Genomic DNA, 21320 nt, shown 5'->3' on the forward strand with positions numbered 1-21320 from the left:
TCTCGGACGCTTTATCCCCGCGGCATTTGTTTACTTTCCATGTAGTACGCCTTCGAGGCAGTTATGAGAGTATCTCCACGGGGGTAAGTGCGACAAAAATGGTCGCAGCACAGCCGGAACATGCGTCGCCTCTCTGGGCTTGGGTTATTGCCAAAAGTTCGCTTGACCCACATTCTTATCTAACGCGACGGTGGCTAAGCTCAGAAGCTACTGGCTAACCTCAGCTGGAAGTAGGTTGGCGCTCTTGTCTGTCGGTCTTTATTCCAAACTTCCATTTTCATAGGGATAAAAAACGACTTTTATTTTTTGACACCGAGCGAAAGGCACTCTGAAAAGTCCCCGGTGAATGTCACGGTAAGTGTTGGTGTTGTTCGCTAGAATTACCTACAAATAAGCCCGTGTTAGTCGGTTAGCATGTCGGCTAGCTTAGCGGTGATTCGCCGGTCAATGTTGTCGTCCGGCGCCGCCTGTGAGCGGGCTGAGTGCTGGTAGGGATGGCAAGCCAAGGGTCGCTGTTTCCTGTGGACGAGATCAGATTTTTTCCTTTCCACTTTTATGATTTTGGGTTTTATAATCCGTGTTTTTGAATATACTTAATGTTCAAAAATGTATGTGTTTTGTATTATTGTTTTTTCCTAATGCTATCTAGCTTTTATTCTTTGCCATTATGGTGAATTTGTGTGATAAACAGGGTTGGGTAGGGTTACTTGAACTGGATTACTTTCATTTACTTTTGGATCACTCCAATACCAAATATGCTAATAAAAGACAAAAAAAACTAAATATGAATAAAATGATGACTCACAACACATGGTAAGCTTTCTCTCCTGGCTTTGATCTCCGGCAAAACTAACATAAAACGCGACAGAAACAAAATGAAAATAAATCCAAACAGCTTGCCAGCATCATTTTTGCCGTTCCATGTATTCCGTTACTCCCAGAGCCTGCACAAAATTTAGTCATTTTATTCATATTTAGTTTCTTTTGTCTTAGCATTTTTGGTATTGGAGTAATCCAAAAGTAATTGAAAGTAATCCAGTTAAAGTAACCCTACCCTACCCTGGTAATAAAGTGCTATACACATAAGTCACCATGCCTTTTAAATGCAATTTGTAACACTAAAAACAACCAAGCCACAGTAGATAGTAAAATAATGTCATTTTAAAGCACGTGTGTCAAACAGGCGGCTCGCGGGCCGGATCAGGCCCGCTAAGGGATTGAATTCCGGCCCGCGAGATACAGCTCAGAGAAGCGCAAGAGAAAAACAAGCTGCAGGTTAAAATATGTCCACTTGATGTTGCCAAATCTAGGTGCCTCTCACAAAGACGCTGTACTTGTATTTATTTCTCTCTTGCTCCCTCCCCTTTTCTCTCACTATCTCTCTCTCTTTCACTCTCTCTGTCTCTCTTTTTCTCTTTCTTTGTCTTTCTGTGTCTTTTTACTTTTTTTTTACTCTTGCTTTCCCCTTCTCTCTCTGACGTTACCCTCTCTTTCTATTTCTCTTAGGGTTTCTTTCTCTCTCTTTCCCTCTCTCTCACTATTTCTATTTTTATGTCTTTCTCTTTGGATTTATTTCTCTCTCTTTCCCGCTCTCTCACTATTTCTAATTTTATCTCTTTCCCCCTCTCTCACCATTTTTTATCTATTTTTATTTCTCTTTGGATATCTATTATTGTCTCTCTTTTTCTCTTATTTCTTTCTCTCTTTTTTTCTTTCTCTGTAATCTACTAGTCCTGCCCCTGGGAGAACGTTTGTCCTATCGTGTGGCCCCCTGAGTTAAAACAAGTTTGACCCCCCTGTTTTAAAGGGACAGTGTGTAATTAATCCGTTTAAAAAGCAACAATATATTTTTTTAATAACAAAAATACATGAACTATCACTAAAACATGCTTTTCAAAAAAATCATTTCCACGTATGTTTTTTTAAAATTGTTATTTATTCGAAATAAAATGGGCGGCACAGCCACTGGGTCTTGCGGTGCGGAGGTCCAGGGTTCAAGTCCACTACCGCAGCCTCCCCACGTGGAGTCTGACTGTTCTCTCCGTGCTTGAGTGGGTTTCCCCCCAGGCACTCCGGTTTCCTCCCACTTTCCTAAAACATGCATGTCAGGTTAATTGGCCGGTCGAAATTGTCCTTAGGTGTGAATGAGCGAGTGAGTTGTCTGTCTCTGTGTGCCCTGCGACTGGCTGGTACCCAGTTCAGAGTGTCCCCTGCCCACTGCCAGAAGATAGCTGGGATGGGCTTTTAGCACCCCCCACGACCCTACTGAGGATAAGTAGTTTTCAGTGCAGAAAATGGTGGATGGATACAAATAAAATGAGGTTCACCTTGAGCAGAGGCCAGCAACCTAAAATTTTGAAGCTGCCTTAACGGGCCATAAAAATTACACCCATTCATCCATTATCTGCACCGCTCATCTAAACCTAAGGTCGCGGGGGTGCTTGTGGCGTCTTAAAAACTGATTACTGTTTTTGTTCCTCTCCACGGCAGATGGTTTTAGCCCAACACCATTAATCTGTGTTATTTTGAAAATGAGGATTGTCATGTTTGCCTTTTTTCTGAGACGTTATGGGCCAAACCCATTTTGTGTTCACATAATCCTGTTTCTCCCTTCAGAGCTGAATTTTGAATACCAAATATTTAAGACAATTATTTATTTGTGTTCAACCACGTGGTAACTGGCAAGAGCTGTTTTTATTATTTGATAAACTGCTGGTATTACCCAATTACAAAAACTGGGCTCACTTTATTTTTCCACAAAGAGGCTCAATATTTGAAACAAATGACCTCTATTTTTTTGTTTGCTTCAAAAAAATAAAAGCCACAGTTTTTCTTCTTTGTTTATAGAAACCTAGCTTGTATCCTAAAAAGACACAATCTATGTGATAACATTTTTTTAAAAAAGCAAAAAAGTTTTGGGTTGTTTAAAAACTTATTATAGGCTCTTTACAATAAATTAACTAACCTTTGGCTGTTATTTTAAACTAACTTACCAATTTCAGAGGTTGTTTTGTATCAGATAAGCACATTTCGGGTAGAGTGCAGGTGTGGAATTACCTTCCGGCCTTGTTTTATTGGCCTTTTTTTTCATAACATATTTGCAATACACCATGCCTGGAGAAACCACAGAAAAAGTCTTGGACATAGAACAGAAAATGGAGAAAGGAATCTTCAATAGGTTTAAAGGCCGGAGACCAAATGCAGGATTCCTACGGGTGCTTGAAATATTTTAAAATGCTTGAAATTGAATGTGTTTTCAAGGATTGCAAAGTGTTTGAATTTTGGGTGAAGTGTTTGCAGATGTTTGAAGTTGTTGCCGTGTTTCTCAACAAGACTACTTAAAATGACGCCGACATTGCTCCCTGTTAGCTTGGGTTTGCCATTGCATTTTTTCTCTCGTGATTAACGACAGATTTCATTCGTTTGTAGGGCATTGTTCTATGACCAGTGCACGTTACACCTAAATAGGGCACTATGAAATGTGTATTAGTGCAAGGATTAAGTACCAATTATGAGCCGTGCAAAAAATTAAGGTTTCTCAGTGGTAAAATGTAACGCAACTAAAAATGTAAGCACTTTTGTCTCAAAAACAAATCTATTCACAATTTATTAAAGTTCTAAAAATCATACGTCTTGATAAATGCACACGCAAGATTAAAAATCTCATATGTTACTTGCAGATTTATTTGGTTTTGCAAAACACATGTTTCACACCATAACATTTTTATTTTAATGGAACTGAAGAAATTGGAAATTTGATTTAAAAGTCCTTAAAAATGCTTGAATTTGGCCATGAAAAAGCTGTATAAACTTTGTAATTAGACTTTAACAGACCTTTTGGTTGGAATTTTTTCTATTTATTCCCGTTCTTGTTTATCAGTGATTTATTTAAATTCCTCTGATTGCTAAGAAAAAAATGGAAAAAGGGAGAAAATTGTGGACGTTGCCAACTTTCCATTTAAATGATTCCTGCTTTCTTGCCGTAAATTCTTAGAAATTCCTAACAAAGCTTGCAGCTTAAGGCTACTTTTGGGATTTTACACAAGCATCACATGAATGCAAGAGTACATCAAGTATAGACATAAAAATTGGCGCTTTATACTTCACTTAAGTCATTATCAGCTCTAGCCTGTTTCAACACAAGGAGTTCCCAATATACACACAAACACTTGCAAAGAGTGAAAAACAATTTACTTTATGCCTCAACACTACAGCTTAGTAATTGTAAATATGTGTGTCATAATCAGATAAACATAATACATTTCTTGAAATAATGCTGTTTAAAATGATGTAAACATATTTTGTATTTAGCAGCACGGCAGCGCAGTGGTTAGTGCGTGTGTGGCACACTTCTGAGGTCATGGGCTCAAACCTTCCTGTGTGGAGTTTGTATGTTCTCCCCGTGCTTGCGTGGGTTTCCCCCGGGTACTCTGGTTTCCTCCCACATTCCAAAGACATGCATTTCAGGTGAATTGGCCAGTCCAAATTGTCCCTAGGTGTGAATGAGCGAGCGAGTTGTTAAGCAGTGCAGAAAATGGATGGATGATATACTCTATTTATGATTATTCTATTAATAATATTGATGTCTAGAAGACAAAAAGTTGTGTAACATACATTAAAATTGTTGTTTATTGTTTTTCTTCATTGAAAATGAAAGATTTGCCTGGTAACTCATCGTGCTTCAGAAAGTTAAAAAATAACATACATTTTTTTAATTATAGATTTGAAGACACTCAAGTTTAAAGGTACTGTGTGTATTATTCGACTACTAGATGTCATCGTGTAGTTTAGTGCAACAAAAAAACGAGTGCTCGAAAAAGCACAAGGAAGAGTACAAACTACAGAGACTCAAAGTAATCAAAACACAGCGTTTTTTGCCCAGCCTTTTGAGGTTTTTGGTTACTTGTAGCAGCAAGATGGCAGACAATTATATCAGGTCCCTTTATCTAAACCAATGCACGTTAAAATGATAGTTTATTATTTTGGCTTACTATTTAAAATCAATATTGTTTTCTGGTGAATTAGGTGTTTTCTTAAACGACGAGGAGACACTTAATAATATACACTGTCTCTTTAGAGGGGAAAAAAAGAAAAAAAATACAGATATGTATAAGACATTTAAAAAAGTAAATGTATTATTTTTTTTAATTATAAAAATGGTGTATAGCACATTAACAATATATTGGGAAGAATAAAAAGAGTGCATACACTGAAACGTTCAATTAAAAGATGTTATGCTTCATGCAAACAAGGAAACTGCCAATATATGTTTAGAATGTTAAACTTGTATCTTTTTTACCATGCAAAAATAAGTTATTGTTCTGCTGGCAGATAGTTTATAATTTTCTTATTTTCTCATTTATTTCAAGATTTCCCAAAACAATTCTAAATAGGGAAAATCTACTTAATACACAAACATTTCAGTCATTTTCCATATTCATTAATTTGTGCTCTTGGGGATTTTTTTCCCATGAATGCAAAAATGTTCTTACAGTCTATTTTTAACTTTAGCTTGTAAAATACAAAAACAAATGAATTATATACAGCATATCATGTAACTGCTGACTCACCGCTTTCGTGTTACAACTTTGGGTTCCAGTTTTTTACCCCAGTCTAAGTGGTTCGTACATTTGCCTAACACACAAAAAGTCCCCGGTTCGAGACTGAGTGGAAACATGTTGGCCTGGAGAGGGATGGGCACCACCAGGCTGTACTTGCCCAAAACACACCATAAAATTATGGTGCCTCTACCACACTAGTGGTTAAGGGATCCAACCAACCAACCTACTGATAACAGAAAGGGAGATAGCATTTTATGCGAAATTTTTTGCATAGTTAAATAATGTAATAAGTTTTAGCAGTGTGTATTGAGCTGTGTTTCACTAATGAAGTATAGGGTAACAATGTTTGTCAGCAAGCTAGTCAAGTTTATCCTTAATGCCTCTGGTATTTACGGAATGATTCATGTGGCCAATCAACAAGCAAGTTCCATTGACACTTTTCCAAGAACAAGTGCTCACGTTTACCTTTCTTCGAAGCACAGCCTGCTGAAGGGAGGCCTGCTCCTACTCAACAATGAACTACCAAGAAATGTGTGTTTTGAGAGTAAATGGGCGTGTACAAACGTGGGCGTTCACATTATGCGTCCGTGCCGACTGCTCGACTGACCCAGATGTTTTGATTGAGAGGCACAAGCTCCTCACCTCTGTAAATGTGACTTTTATTTTTCATCTTGTGATCAGAGTGAAGACTTGACACGAGATCAGCAACGCTAAGCTGCCACGGTGTGAACGGGTCAAAGGTAAGCCTTCTTAAAAGAACAGCTTTGGTTTTGAACTTGAATGTGAATAAACCTTGTTGGATTTCCCAAGTTGCTTCACAGCTATTGTTTGCATTGTTCTTGCTGCTCTTTGAAATGGCTTGGTTTTTTTGTTGCAATGGTGACTAATCAAGTCATCATGTTTACTGCAACGCTACTGCATGTACGTAGATTCTACACATGTTTGGGGTCAAAAGTGGGATCCTTGGTCTGATTATTAGTCAAAAGGTGTTTCACAGTCACATAAAGCTGGACTGTTTTTCATATCAAATTGATTTTTTACCACAGTTTTGTGTCAGAAGTGGGATGCCAAGTGTGATCACCCGAACAAAGTTACTTAAACAAGGTGTCAGAATTGGTTTGTAAGAGTGCTTGAAATCCTTAAAATTGCTTGCATTTTTAACGTTGTGTTTTCATGTTTATTCTTGCAATTTCCATTATATGGTTTACAAACGCTGAATAGTACCTGGCTGTACTAATTTATTTGTCAAATGGATTTTCTACCTAAATTCTGTGTCAGAACTGGGATCCCATGCTGTCAATCTAGTAATTTCCCTCATTGGGTTGAAACTTGTTTGGAGCGATACAAAATATGAAGCCAGGCTGGAGTGATTGTTATACTTATTTAATCTACTAACTTTGGTGTCAGAAGTGGGACTCCAGATTCTGTATATCTTAGCGATTTCCTTAATTAGGTTGTACATAGCTTTTCGAGGTGACGCTGGATGGATTTTTTATGTCAAATGGATTTGGACTTTATTCGGTATCCTGTGTCCTGTCATTCATAGGCAAGTCATTCATGTCCTTAGGGTTGTATAGAGCCATCAAATAAAGCTGTATGATTCCTGGCCGGACAAAATTTTGTGTCCTTAAGGTCCTACCTCAATTGGATGTCAAAAGCGTAATGTTAAATTCTTGTCTTTCAAATAACCTCATTAGGTTGTAAGTAGATGTAAAAAAAAAATGCTGGATGGCTGGCTGGATTAGTTTCTTTGTGAAATGGATTTCATACCTTAATTTGGTGTAGGTAGTGGTACTGTCAGTCTAAAAATGTCTCTCATTGGGTTCTGTACGTAAGTGAGCTGCTTTTTTTTTGCGATTAACCAGCGATTCAAAACTGTAATCTTCCGCATACCACATGTATTAAAAATTGTAATGTGCTTTACCAAACCTTATCACGCTGAAATGAACTGTCAAATGATTAACAAATAAAACACAAAACAAAAGTTCTGAAGATATAACATAATTTCACCAAAGTAAATATTTTCAACAGTGATTTATATACAAGGTGCAAATGTCCCATGGTTGACTGTTCTATTACATTCCCCAACAATTTAGATACGGGGGGGGATTTCACGTAAGGGTGCATTTTTCAGCCAACAAAGCACAGCAACGTGTTACTGCTAAAGAGACCTTGTAAGAATTTAGACTTTTATAAGCTTTTAGATTAGCATTGGTGCATTGGGATACTGCTAGCCTCTGGGAAGAGGTACTGCAGTGTGCGGTGCAGGACCACCCTGTTCTGCAACAGCTTTGTCCCCCTGGCCATTAGACTGTTTGTTTTAGTTTTTTTTTTTTTGCACTGCTGGCAGTTCTCTTATACCTAGCCACTCCTTTGCACATCTGTTCTCCTCTGCACTATCGTACTCCAGTGTTTTTGTTATTGTATAGTGACTTGTTTACCTGACTGCCCATTTTGCACATCTGGTTAGCTGCTCCTCTTGCACTCTTTGCACGACTGTATAATACTATACATAGCTATAATTTTTAGTATATAATTAGTACTTCAATACTCCAACTCAATCCAAGATTTTTTTTTATATCTGTACATTCAAGGAAACTGTGTGGGTCAGATGTATCGACATTTCGTTCTGTATACACGTGTACAAGAATGACAATAAAGTATATCTGAATCAGAATCAGAATCCATTTACATTATAGTGGTACACATCCTGTGGAATGAAGTCAGGCAGACTGGAGGATTCAGTTAGAGTGGGGAATATGTCAGGAGGAAGACTGTATGGACGATAGCTAGCCCTGGACAAACCCCAGACCGCTGCACAATATTTGTTAAACTAGTCATTGTCATTTATGTTAAATAGTATAGCATTTGTTGTTGTTGTCCATCTTTGTGTCGTCACGTGGTTAGGTCACGTGTTTGCGAAGGGTCAATATATCAGATTTAGCTTTCGGCGGTCATGTTTGTGGCTAGTGCCCCGTCTTTTAATGGTTCACATCCACAGTCACTATGGGTTCTGTCTGAGCTCCACCGGCCCATTTAGCACTGGTACCAGGCTCACGGCTGGTTTCTGGCCCAGAGCCCCAGATGCAAGAAATTGTGAGGGCGCTTGCACACCAACTCCTCTGCTACCTCACTGGCATTCCAGCCTGCTGGCAAGGGGGGGGGGAAAGGTGGCAAACAGAACCGCTTTGTGCTGCCTGGCCTGCAGATCCTTGTACTTGAGACTTGAAAAAAAAAACTTTAATTTGGTTGTTGTTTAATTTATTCAACAATGCTTAACCCTGACACGAGAATGATTTCCCAACAGAACAAACTGCTGGTATGTGCAATACTCGATTGTTCTCAGCTCAGGGATGCTGCTGGAAATGTGAATTTCCCTTCGGGGATGAACAAAGTATCTATCTATCTATCTATCTATCTATCTACTTTTGAAGCATATAATGACATAAAAATGTCCAGCTAAGACAACGTGGAAAAATAAGTGTTCACATCTACTCTTAAAATAGTTTTCCATGCTGATCATTTAGCTAATTTGAAGTATTATTTTCCTTTATTTTGGACAAATATTTCCTAACACTGTATATCAAATTGAAAAATACTGTCACATTTATTTTAAAACATGAATAACAACCATTTTTAGGTACATACAAAAATAAACCAAAATGTTGTTTTTCACTTGCAGATTATTTTGCTCATTTTGAGTATTATTTTTCAGTATTTGAAAAATATATCTTGTAATACGAATATCAAAAAAATAATTAAAATATTAAGTACACGGAAAATAGGTAATAATATTTACAAGCAAAATTGTCCTCATCTTTGCGGATCATTTTGGTAGTTTTGAGTAATATGTTCCTTAGTTAACCTTTTTTTCTAATGAGTATTAGATAAGTAAAATATAAGTTATTGATCTCCTACCTAATAATAATAAATACATGGGAAATACATTTTATTGTAAGTAAATTAATTATTTTTTTTAAATTGATATTAAAATTTTTTTTTTTACTATTATTACTTTTCAAAACATTTTTTAAATTTATAAAATATAAATAGTTTATCAGAGCTGGGTATCGATACTGTAATTTTATGCAACTCAAGCAATATTGAAGAATATAATTATATTTGTGTGAAATTTCTTATTTTTCTTTTGGGGTGGAATTTTGTAAAAAAATAATCAATCAATCAGTTGATACTTTAATATACTTTAAGAAAAAATCTCAATACCCCTCCAAAACAGCCCTTAAGATCGTATCCATCTATCCATGAAACTACATTTTTAAAATATTATTTGGGAGTGAAATAAAGGTGCGTTAATATTTTTTTTCTTATTAATTGATAACTGTTTACTTTAAAATACAAAAAATGAACTCTAATAAACACTTTTCTTATTTTCCCAATTTTTGAACCCATTGGATTTAGCTCTGGAGGTAGAGCGCTCGTCTTGAGAAGGTTCAATTTCCCTGCTCCTCGGAGTTAAATGTCTCAGCGTCCTAAGGCAAGATGCTGAACCCCAATGGCCCCAATAAGCAGCTAGGTGCCTTGCATGTCTGTTGCAGATATCGGTGTTTGAGTGTGTGTGTGAATGGGAAAGTGTGAAGCACATTGTAAAACGCTTTGGGAGGTCTTCAGTGACTTGAAATGCAACAATATAAATACAGACCATTTAGCATTTTTTCTTTTACTATGTTTTTTTTTTTGAGGACCAAAATACAAATCATATGTTATGGTTTTGATTTGGCAGTAAGGCGCCCCAAAAAGAACCACAGAAGACATAATTTGCTCCTTTTTTTTTAAATTATTCTTTCTTTCTTATATTTTTTAGATTGCAATACTTTGTGTTCTGACCGCGGGACCATCCGAGTGATCAGCAATGTTCCAGTTTCGGGTGTCAGCGAATGACGCAAATGATGAAAAAGGCAACAAGGCGTTGCCATGACACCGACGTTTACCTAAGCTTGTTTCAAATGCAGTTGTCTCGGATGAAATTGCATCAATTACTATTTATTTGCCTGTGCTAATTTTGTCCACCGTGGGTGCATATCGACACCCGTTTTTACAGAATGTGTACGTACAAGAGATCAATTGTGTGTGGGATTTCACAAATATACCCGTAATGTCAATGAGAAAACAAGGATATGTAAACTATTAATTGACTACTGTATTTAATGAGATTACAATAGCTCCAAATGCCGAGCTAATCATTCTCTCAATTCAGAATGAAAGAACATCATCAAATCACAAATTTTCCTTGGATGAAAACGAAACTTTTTGCTGACTTTAGAAAGCAACATAATTGTTCAAAATTTGGTCAATTTGTTGGTACAGGATTTAGGCCTGACACTAGTCACTGTATTTGCTTTTACAGTACTTTGGAACTCGGTTAACACTAATTTTATTACCCTATATTGGCCAAACTTTAACCAAAATTGTAATTAAGTTTTCTATGTTAATAATTTGAAATAAAAATGTTTTAGGATAAATGACGGAGTGACAAGAATTTATATCTATTTTTAAGTTTTATTCTTTTGAATAATGTTTTGTCAATTATGCAATGAATCACATAAAATAGTTCTCAATAAAATCCAGTTATCCTAAAAAAAGAACATTACTTGTTGGTATTGCAGAAAATACAAATTAACAATGCTATAGGGAAGGCTGGTAGCTGGATTTGGTCTGATGACCTCAGAACTGTGCCGCGAATGTGCCAACAACTCACTGCTGTGCTTCCCAGGCTTAAACCATTTACCTAAAAATAAAACAAACAGAAATCAAACAATTAATATAAGCAACTATTGATGGAACGGTATTAATGTTTATTTAAAAAAATGATAAATTTACTAAATCGTTACCTACGAAAAAGGTGACCTGAAAAGAGCTGGGACCACCGTTTCCAAGGTTACTGTAGGTAATATACTAAGACGTCATGATCGGAAATCATGCATGGCACTAAAGGTTCCCTTACTTAAACCAGCAGATGTCAAGGCCCGTCTTAAGTCTGCATATGACCATTTGGATGATACAGAGGAGTCATCAGAGAAAGTTTTGTGGTTAGATGAGACCAAAATAGAACGTTTTGGTCATTATTCTACTAAGCATGTTTGGACGAAGAAGAATGAAGAGTACGATCCGAAAAACACCATCCCTACTGCGAAACGTGGGGGTGGTAGCATCATGCTTTCGGGAGTGTTTTTCTGCACATGGGAAAGGATGAGTGCACTGCATTAAAGAGAGGATGACTGGGGCCGTGTATTCTAAAATTTTGGGGAACAACCTCCTTCCCTCTGTCAGACCATTGAAGATGGGTCATGGCTTGGACCTCCAACACGACAACGACCCGAAGCACATGGCCAAGAAGTGGCTCCGTAAGAAGCATATCAAGGTTCTAGTATGGCCCAGCCTGTCTCCAGACCTGAACCCAATTGAAAATCTTTGGCGGAAGCTCAAACTCCATTTTTCTTAGCAACAACCCAGACACCTGACTGATCTAGAGAAGATCTGTGTGGAGGAGTGATCCCTCCTGCAATGTGTGCAAACCTGGGTAAAAACTACAGGAAACGTAATAGCAAACAAAGGCTACTGTACCAAATATTAACATTCATTTTCTCAGGTGCTCAAATACTTATTTGCAGCTATATCACTATATCAATAAATCATTAAAAATCATGCATTGTGATTCCTGGATTTTTCTTTTTATTTCATCTTGGTCACAATGGACACGCACCTACATTAAAATTTTAGACCACTCCATGATTTTTAAGTGGGAGAAATAGCAAAATAGCAGGCTGTTCAAATTCTTTTTTTTTTAATGCTGAGGAAAAATACATAGAACATCATAAAAATGCCATTTAAAAAAACTCATCGGTCAAGAATTGTATTTATTGTAAACTAAAGAAAGCTGACATGATCACTGTCATCTTGCTGCTTCAGGTACGCCCAAAAACCTTTTGAAAGGCTTTGCCATTTCATATACTAAAGATTGATATATCAAGTTTTTCTGGGTGTTAAATGTTTTAGAAGTCATAAGTGATACTATTATATGTTTGAAATATAGTTCAATTATTTTCTTATTTTCCTTTGTGGGGTGAGGTTCTGTTTTCTTGTTTTGATTTTGAATATGTATTCCCTGCAAGGAAAACATGGAATAGGGGTAGGCACTTAAACGCGTCGGCTTCAGCCTTTTCACTTTGGGCACATGTTTATGTATTGTTTTATGGTATTGTACAGCTTGTGCAAATAATGTATTGTTTCCTTTTGTTGATCAAGGATGTTGTTTTTTGTGCTGTACCCAAATAAAAAAAAAACACATAAATGAGAGACAGAAAAATGGTGCCTTTTAGTAGTACAAAAAACTTTCATTCAGTATAAACAAAAAAAAACAACATTAAAATACTAGACCAAAATACATGAACTATCAATAAAAAATCATAGGTTAAGAAATTTGTATTTGTTTTATCATAGTGGAATCCCTACCTAAAAGTCGCCGCCGTGTTTTTCTGGCATCTTGCTGCTACGCTTTTCTCTGTGACACTGGCTTTCGTTCCTATTATTCAATGCAGTGCCATTTAATGGTCGAATATTACACACTGGGGCTTTAACTGTTCAAAATCTCAAGAAAATAAAAAAATCTATTTCTAATGTTCTCCAAGTAATTATGAAAAAAAGAACAGTTGTTGATAATTAGATGATAAAATAGGTGTTGACAATTCCAATATGTTTTAATTGGATTTGAAGTTACAGCATTATTATGTTGATGATGTCATTGATTCATTGACAAAATAACTATCCGAATATTCGAATAAAATCATCACTGTTAGCTGGCGCCTGGAATGATGGCTCAATCCCGAGTAAGAAACACTAAAGGTGGGTGTCACTTTCACGGGAATCTATTTTTACACAGCACGGTTGCTAGGGCCGGTGCCCCCGCCATTTGCTACCAGTGCCCACTTCGTCACGCAACCTACGGAATGACTCACATCAGAGGCACGGAGATTCCCACCCGCAATGAATAACCATATCAGGTGTGGCGTGGAAACCTGCACTGTGACACATATACAATAAACCCTCGCTTATTTGTTAAGGGATTAGACAAATATTGTTGTCAGCAAAACTGTTTTTTTCGGCTCTGGGTGGGACGTCCTCCGTCAGGTGGAATGAATTTGACAGGGTGGCACCGGAGGCTTGATAAAGTTTGTATGGCGGAGAAGGATGAAAGTAGGTCATTGGGCCTGTGGGTCAGAGAAGCTGTAACCATGACATCATAGTTACACAAGCTCTGCTCTCCCTGGTTATAAAACGCCCAGTCCTCAGCTTCTGCTACTAAGTTGTGCTCGCCTTCTTGTGTGCACATGGCGCCCCCGCTTGCGTCACTGTAGACAAGAAATAAAGCCCAAGGGTGGACAACGGAACCCAAATTGACGTCATGAGAGCCACATGGACTCAATGGCAAAGACAATCACTCTAATAGGTTACCACAATAACAACATTTCAAACGTAATAGTGATACCCATTATGTGCTTAGTATAATTCTCAATGCTAAATTAAAAATATATCATAGTCCACCAATCCCTTATTCCAGTGTTTCTCAACTGTTGGGTCGAGACCCGAAAGTCTGTCGCGGACCCCTTTTCAGTGGGTCGCGGGCAATGTTCCCTCTAATTTTCCACGGGTCTGAGCGTTCACACAAAGTCGGTGAGCAACGCTTGAAACAACAGTGAGCAACTATAAGTGTGGCAAGATAATTAATTATAAAACATATCCAAAACTTTTGTCGCATAATATTAACATTTTTGGGGGCTTATTTAGTCGGTTGTAAGATACAGAACTGTACTTAATCACATTTTTTAGTGGAAGTACAATGTTGGCAACAAGATTCACTTGATATAATTGGAAAATATTTGAATGCAACACTAACTTTTTCTTCTTTTTTCTGTGTTTTTTTTCTACTTTTGTTTTAATTCTCGAAAAAAATCTCGTTGTGTCTATTTTTTCCGAGCTGTTACTTTTTTCTTTTTGTTCTCTATTTACTTTTTTCCTATATTTCTGTCTTTTCTTTTTTTCTGGCTTTTTTCCAAAATTTTCCTTCCTTTTTTCTCTTCCTTTTTTCCTTTTTTCTCAGCTTTTCACTACTTTTTCATTTTGGTATTTTTTTCTTTTTTGTTCTATTCCTCCCTCCTTTTAAGTCATTTTGTGCATAATTTTACATAATATTTGGTCATGTTGGGATTAAAGAAGCAAAAACAACCCGAAGAGCCGTTTAGTACCCGAAAGAGCCAGTTCCTTTTAGTGAGCCGAGCCGAAGAAGCCGGTTCTCAACTAACTTTACTCAACATCGCTCTACTTCGACTCGACTTCAAAATACCGCATTTAGGACACAACGTCGGGGAACCCGTGTATTTTTACCTTCATGCACTGTAACTTTGACTTAAGTCGCTTCTTAATTAGTAATTTTGAGCCCTCATTTTTGTGCGCTTGCTAGATTTTCTTGTGCGCTGAGAATGTGCGAGCAGTGCGCAATTGCGCACGCGCGCAGCTTGGAGGGAACACTGGTCGCGGGCCTTTTCCTTGGAAAAATAATGCTAAAAAGAAGAAAAAACAGAGGGTCAAATACACTGAACTATACTGTAGATGGCAACAATGACCAGCTCTATCTCTTCTACCTGTTCAATTAATAAGTGCATGTGAGAGGAGCAACATCTCATGTTATTGTGAACTTGTGGGTTTGATTTCTTTTTTTCTGCCCATAAAAGGTCTGAAGAAATTTAGTGATAAGGGGATGGAAAAGTGGACAACAGTCACTAGAATGATCGAGTCGAAAAAAGAAAAGTTTATGAAATGCGAAAATGGTGTATGAGTGCTATTGAAGCACTGCTAGAAGGTTCAATAAATGTTTTAAAAATAATATATTTTTATCTTTTTACCAGTTTATTAATCTTTGTTAACTACATAATTAGACAGTTATCAATGTTTAGGTACACTATTAATATTTTCAATTTTATTTTAGTTTATTTTAGTTATTTTAAAGCAGCTTTTAGGGGGTTGATCATATCGGTCTTTCTCAACTAGTAGGTCGGGACTCAAAAGTGGGTAATGGACCCGTTTTCAGTGGGTTGTTGGCCTTTGACTTGGCAAAATATTACGAAGAAAAACAAACAAGTCCATTACACTCCTTAGCAGTACATAGTGAAAATGCCATGCAAATACGGGTAAACACCCACCATTTTACACCACAAAATGACTGGTAAAGTTTCATGAGTTGAGCATGGACAAACATTGATACAGTAAAAAACATATAAGATTAAGCTACTGTAGTGAAGAGTTTTGGATTACATTAAAATTGTAGCTAATTGAGCATTGAATGAAAACTTGGAAGTTGCTTTGGTTTTGCTGGTCATTTAAAAAAGTCATGAATACTATCTACTATCTATGGTTTAAAGTTTAAACGCTTCCTATAGCTTCAAATGAAGGTCTCTAGACCCTCATTAGAAGCTATAGGAAGCGTTTGGAGGCTGTTAATTCTGCAAAAGGAGGATCTACTAAATATTGATTTAATTTTTCTATTGGGGTGCCTAATTTTTTTACACCTGCCTACTTTTGTTTAAGCAATCATTGCACATTTTATGTAAATCTTATGAACTTCATTTCACTTCTCAGATGTCACTGTGTTTGTCTGCCATTTGATATATTCAACTAAAGTTGCTGATCCGTACAACCAATGATTTATAAAGGAAAATCTTGAAAATTATCAGGGGTGCCCAAACTTTTGCATACTACTAAACATTAAACATGACCCTTGGAGGTCCCAGTCCTACATTCACGCATCATTATACAAAAATGGAATTTTATGTTTCGTAATCTTTAAAATGAGAACATTTATTTGTCAATGGAACAAGAAAACAGTTGTTTGCGGACAATGTGGAACTCTAATTTTCAGAACGAAAGAGTTTTTCCCTAGTGATTAAAGATCTGGTATCAGTATCTCTGGGGCAAAGTGTGAACGCTGGGGCTGAGGTCCGATACACTCTAAAACGGAAGAAAGTGTCCATACAAATGTATTCAAATACCAAATTTTTGACTCATTGAAAAGATTATTTTCATTGCCTGTTCATCTGACCTGTGGGCATCGCTTTCCACTGCGTTTGTTTATGAACATTCATTATTTAAACAAATAAAAATCTGTATATGTAGCCGATATTTACCTTTGGAATTTAAATGGCCACTTTTATTTACTCATGAGCATTAGCACTAAGTTAACGTTGTGTTTATGAAATATCGAGCAAAAGCAATCTTCTGCGGAGTCTATTTGTAATTGTTTCTTATTTATTGTTGGGGAGGTTTGTTTTCATTTAACCCCTGTTTTGGGTTTTGACTCACAAAATATATTCTCTCTCCTATAATATATAATAGTTAATTGAATTGCATGTTTTTGATAATAGGTGAGCGCTCCTCCGACCTTTGTAGGTTTTTTTCCCCCCAATTTTGCCAGTGTACCATATAAAACTGATACTTATTCCTCATTTAGGACAACTCAAAAATAACAAGTTATTGTTTTAAGTCGGGTCACGTCTAAAGCCTGTGTTTCTGTTTTCTTTTCCAATGTCATAGATTCCAATGTGCCCGCCATGTGTCAAGATTCACGGCGAATCGGCAACAAGACCTCACGACATCATTCGACTCCCTATTCAGACATCACTACTATCCGCTCTTTTCATGGTCAGTCTCTACCATTCTGGCTGTCCGCAATGTAAAACAACCAGCGCTTGGTTTTATTTGTGCCATTATGGGTGCGGATATTTATTTTTGCCCAAATTCTCTTCAAGGTTTAATCCCAAATGTTTTCTTCACGACTGAAAATCTGCCTCTGAAATGGTAACCGTCAAAAGGATCAAAATGACCTCGAGCATCGATCAGTGAGTCACATTGCAAGAAAATATATTACTTGTTTGCACTCTGTTGAACCTTATGCCACAGTTTTTTTGAGTTCTAGATGTAACAACAACTTAGTTCACAATAGATAAGACCAGAATAGTGCGGAAGCGTATTACGTTCACCTGTAAAATTGAAAAACTGAAGTCTTTTGGGCAATTTTTTTTTAATTTCTTTTGTTGTCTGTTTTTTATATAATGAGGATAAGCGGTACGGCTGATGAGATGAGAGATATATACATACACGTTTCTGTTTAAGAAAAAAACAACTAAATTAAAAGAAACGGGGAAAAAAACTTATCAGGAAAAGAAAATTGAAAAAAGATAAATATTTAAAATATTTTAATTTTGAGAACAAGAAAAACTGACAACATATACAATAAAATAAAACCATAAAAAGTGGTCAAAAGACTAAAGCCCTCAAAAAATTAGTTGAAAAACACACTAATTTAAATAGAAGTTATACGTTGTTTAATATCATACCAAATGAAACGTAATATTAAAAACTGTACACAAATAAAAAACAAAATAAAACATTAAATAAAAATAAAATAAAGTCACAGTAAAAAATATTTTGGGGTAGAAAACTAGCTTTCTGCTCTCTCCTTATGGAATACACTATAGATGGGCTAATTATTAGACCAAATGGTCGCAGGATATTTGAACACAGACATGGATAATTATTTTAGTGCTCCTGAAGGTAAAGCTGTAATGATTGAGTTTTAAACCTTATTTTAAAAATTACATTCAAAAAATTGATCATTTAAGCTACTTTTTCTCTGAACTTCAGGGACGATGGAAGCATTTTTGGCCTAATGGACGATGACGACAAGGACCAAGCAAAACGGTAATAACTTGTATCCTAGATGCCCTTGGTTACTTATTTGTTCTAATGTATACAAACATACTCTCAGGATGTCACGCAACAAGTCTGAAAAGAAGCGGCGGGATCACTTCAACGTCCTCATCAAAGAGCTGGGCACCATGTTGCCGGGTAACACCCGCAAAATGGACAAGTCCACCATTTTGCAGAAGAGTATTGACTTCCTGCAGAAACAACAAGGTGACGAGCCATATTTAAATGAGGTTAACTAAATATATTGCATTCAAAGGTTTCAATTCTTCTCATGAGCAATAAACCAACTTAAAAAGGTATATATTTCCCTCTCCCCCCATCAGAAATCTCAGCTCAATCCGAGTCAGCGGAGATAAGACAAGACTGGAAGCCTCCGTTCCTTAGCAACGAGGAATTCACGCAGCTGATGTTGGAGGTGCGATCAGTTAAAATGCTGCAAGACAAAATGTCAACTTTCTGAAGTTCTGTACTTTTTCTCAGGCTTTAGATGGTTTCTTCCTCGCCATCACAACCGACGGCAACATCATCTACGCCTCTGAGAGCGTCACTCCTCTGCTGGAGCACCTTCCTGTGAGTTACCTGATTCCTATCAAGCATCTTCTGGAACGATGAGTGCTGAAAAAACTATATGTTCCAGTGCGATCTCGTGGAACAGAACCTGTTGAACTTCCTGCCCACGAGGGAGCACTCGGAGGTCTACAAGGTGCTGTCCTCGTACATTGCCGAGGGGGAAATGCTGACGCCTGAATATCTCAAGAGTAAAACACTTTTTAGGTTTTTTTTGTTAATAATTCAAGCCGGCATTTTGTTTCATACATATTTTCCGCAAATGACAGACAAGAACCAACTGGAGTTCTGCTGCCACATGCTCCGAGGGACCTTGGACCCCGAGGAACCACCGGTGTACGAATATGTCAAGTTTATTGGAAATTTCAAGTCCCTAAACAAAGGTGCAGAACACAATCATATATATATTAAAACAAAAGAGACAATCGTATACCTAAAAGCACATTGGGCCAAACTATTTACATTTAACAATTATTTGTTGTTTATTTGTTTTTTATAATATGCAACCAGATTTAACACTGGGGTTGGGAACCTTTTTTAAACCAGAGAGCCATAAAAACAAAAATATTTTGATTTCATTTTGGAGAGAGCTGTTTCATGATTTGATCAAATTTATGAAATGATAATGTCATAGCCTGTGCCCAATATTAACATAAATATACCACTTGAAATAAGTCTCCCTCCCGCAGTTACTAAAGAGTGTTGAGGCTCATTTTGACTGTAATTTTTGTCCTAAATAATTGTTTTTAAACAAGCTGCGAGCAAAGTGTCTGTAAAAATGTCACAAAATACTGCAAATGAGGATACCAACGTGCAGATGGCACTGGGCGAGGGGGAGATGGAGTGGGCGCGCTATGTGTATAGCTCAGCCCATTCCTACCGCTCACCCAATCAGATTGCTCTGAATGCTTTACTGGATGTAAAATATTTTTTTGTATGTGTATATTTTAAAATCTTTTTTTTTTCATTTTTATCAAAAAATGGCAACAAAACCCAACAAGCCCAAATATAGATTAAATACCCATAATGCTAACATGTGTGCGAACTGTAATCTGCCTCCTCTAGTGCACCATTGCCCTCACAATGGCTTCACGGAGAACGTCATCCAACGATCTCTTCAGCCAGCCTTCAAGGATCAGCTTTGTCTTGTTGCCACTGTGAGGCTTGCCAAACCCAAGTTCATCAAGGTACACAATTGCAAACTCTTGACACGTAAAACTAATCTTAAAGCCATGTATTATGTATTTTCATTTCTAGCACTTACTTGATAAAAACATTCAAAATTACTTAACAGGAAATGTGCACTGTGGAGGAGCCCAATGAAGAATTCACCTCCAGGCACAGTTTAGAGTGGAAGTTTCTCTTCTTAGACCACAGGTACAAGTCACCTCTTCGTTAATAATGTAACAAACTGTTTATAAAAAGGCATTTTTTCAACACGTCGGATTCTAGGGCTCCGCCTATAATAGGCTACCTGCCGTTTGAGGTCCTAGGCACATCCGGTTATGACTACTACCACACGGAAGACCTTGATACCTTGGCGAAATGCCACGAGCACCGTGAGGACGCTTCTGTCAATTCAAAATGCGTTAGGATAGGATGTAACGTAAGATTTGTGTTTATAGTCATGCAATACGGCAAAGGAAAGTCCTGCTTCTACCGATTCCTCACCAAAGGCCAGCAGTGGATTTGGTTGCAGACTCGCTATTACATCACTTACCACCAGTGGAACTCTCGACCCGAGTTCATCGTCTGCACACACACAGTTGTCAGGTAAAGGAAAACGCTCGCTAATGCTCGTTGAAATCAAAACCTTTATTGTTCTTAGAGTTTTTTAAAGTGAGAAAGTAAGATTCTTGCATGGGGGAAACGTATCTGGCTTTTGTTTGGTTTACCACTGAATGATTTTTATTTTGCCAAATTTGACTAATGTTTTCCGTATTTAATGGTTTAAAGTCATTACCTTTACAAAAAATGTATATACAGTACTTTACCCCCTTAATGTTCTGATGGCCCGCCGGAGGGCCTCCAGACTTTTGATGAACAAATAAGTATCATGCCACATATAATTGGAGAGTGTTAACACTTGGGATTCAAGATATGAATAACGGTGTGGTGACTCACCAGTACGTCGTCTGGCTGTCTTCATCTTCTTTGAATGTCCACAGAAATGGTTTCGTTACATGAAGGACAATCGGTAGAATCTAAACGTGTAAAATACTTACTCCAAAATACACCATAGAGCTGGCAGATAAATAGAAATCCGCCTTAAACATTTCTGCTTCATTGGACGTTGCTTCTTGTAATCCGTTCGTTTCACCACATTATTTTCGTTTACAAATAAACAGACTATTATTCCCAATTGGGTCGTTAGCGCTCCCATTTTAATTGACACCTGTCTGTTCATGCTAGTTT

At 37.2% G+C, this 21320-nt stretch overlaps 1 protein-coding gene across 2 annotated transcripts in view; it reads left to right on the plus strand.

Moving 5' to 3' along the window:
* Window positions 1-21320, plus strand: part of clocka (clock circadian regulator a) — a 32428-nt gene continuing 11108 nt past the window's right edge. The window contains exons 1-14 of one of the 2 annotated variants that reach the window (XM_088350418.1): window positions 1-354; window positions 6243-6301; window positions 17163-17270; window positions 17378-17467; window positions 18273-18329; window positions 18397-18545; window positions 18662-18753; window positions 18819-18908; window positions 18976-19096; window positions 19175-19288; window positions 19971-20092; window positions 20200-20282; window positions 20358-20464; window positions 20531-20678. In XM_088350418.1, the coding sequence (XP_088206544.1) occupies window positions 17424-17467; window positions 18273-18329; window positions 18397-18545; window positions 18662-18753; window positions 18819-18908; window positions 18976-19096; window positions 19175-19288; window positions 19971-20092; window positions 20200-20282; window positions 20358-20464; window positions 20531-20678 (1127 nt within the window). In that variant the 5' untranslated portion in view covers window positions 1-354; window positions 6243-6301; window positions 17163-17270; window positions 17378-17423. The remainder of the gene's footprint in view (window positions 355-6242; window positions 6302-17162; window positions 17271-17377; window positions 17468-18272; window positions 18330-18396; window positions 18546-18661; window positions 18754-18818; window positions 18909-18975; window positions 19097-19174; window positions 19289-19970; window positions 20093-20199; window positions 20283-20357; window positions 20465-20530; window positions 20679-21320) is intronic. The other variant, XM_088350417.1, reaches the window with a different exon arrangement.

Source organism: Urocampus carinirostris, chromosome 12 (genome assembly GCF_059441175.1).
Source record: "Urocampus carinirostris isolate Australia breed hairy pipefish chromosome 12, RoL_Ucar_1.0, whole genome shotgun sequence".
Lineage (NCBI taxonomy): Eukaryota > Metazoa > Chordata > Actinopteri > Syngnathiformes > Syngnathidae > Urocampus > Urocampus carinirostris.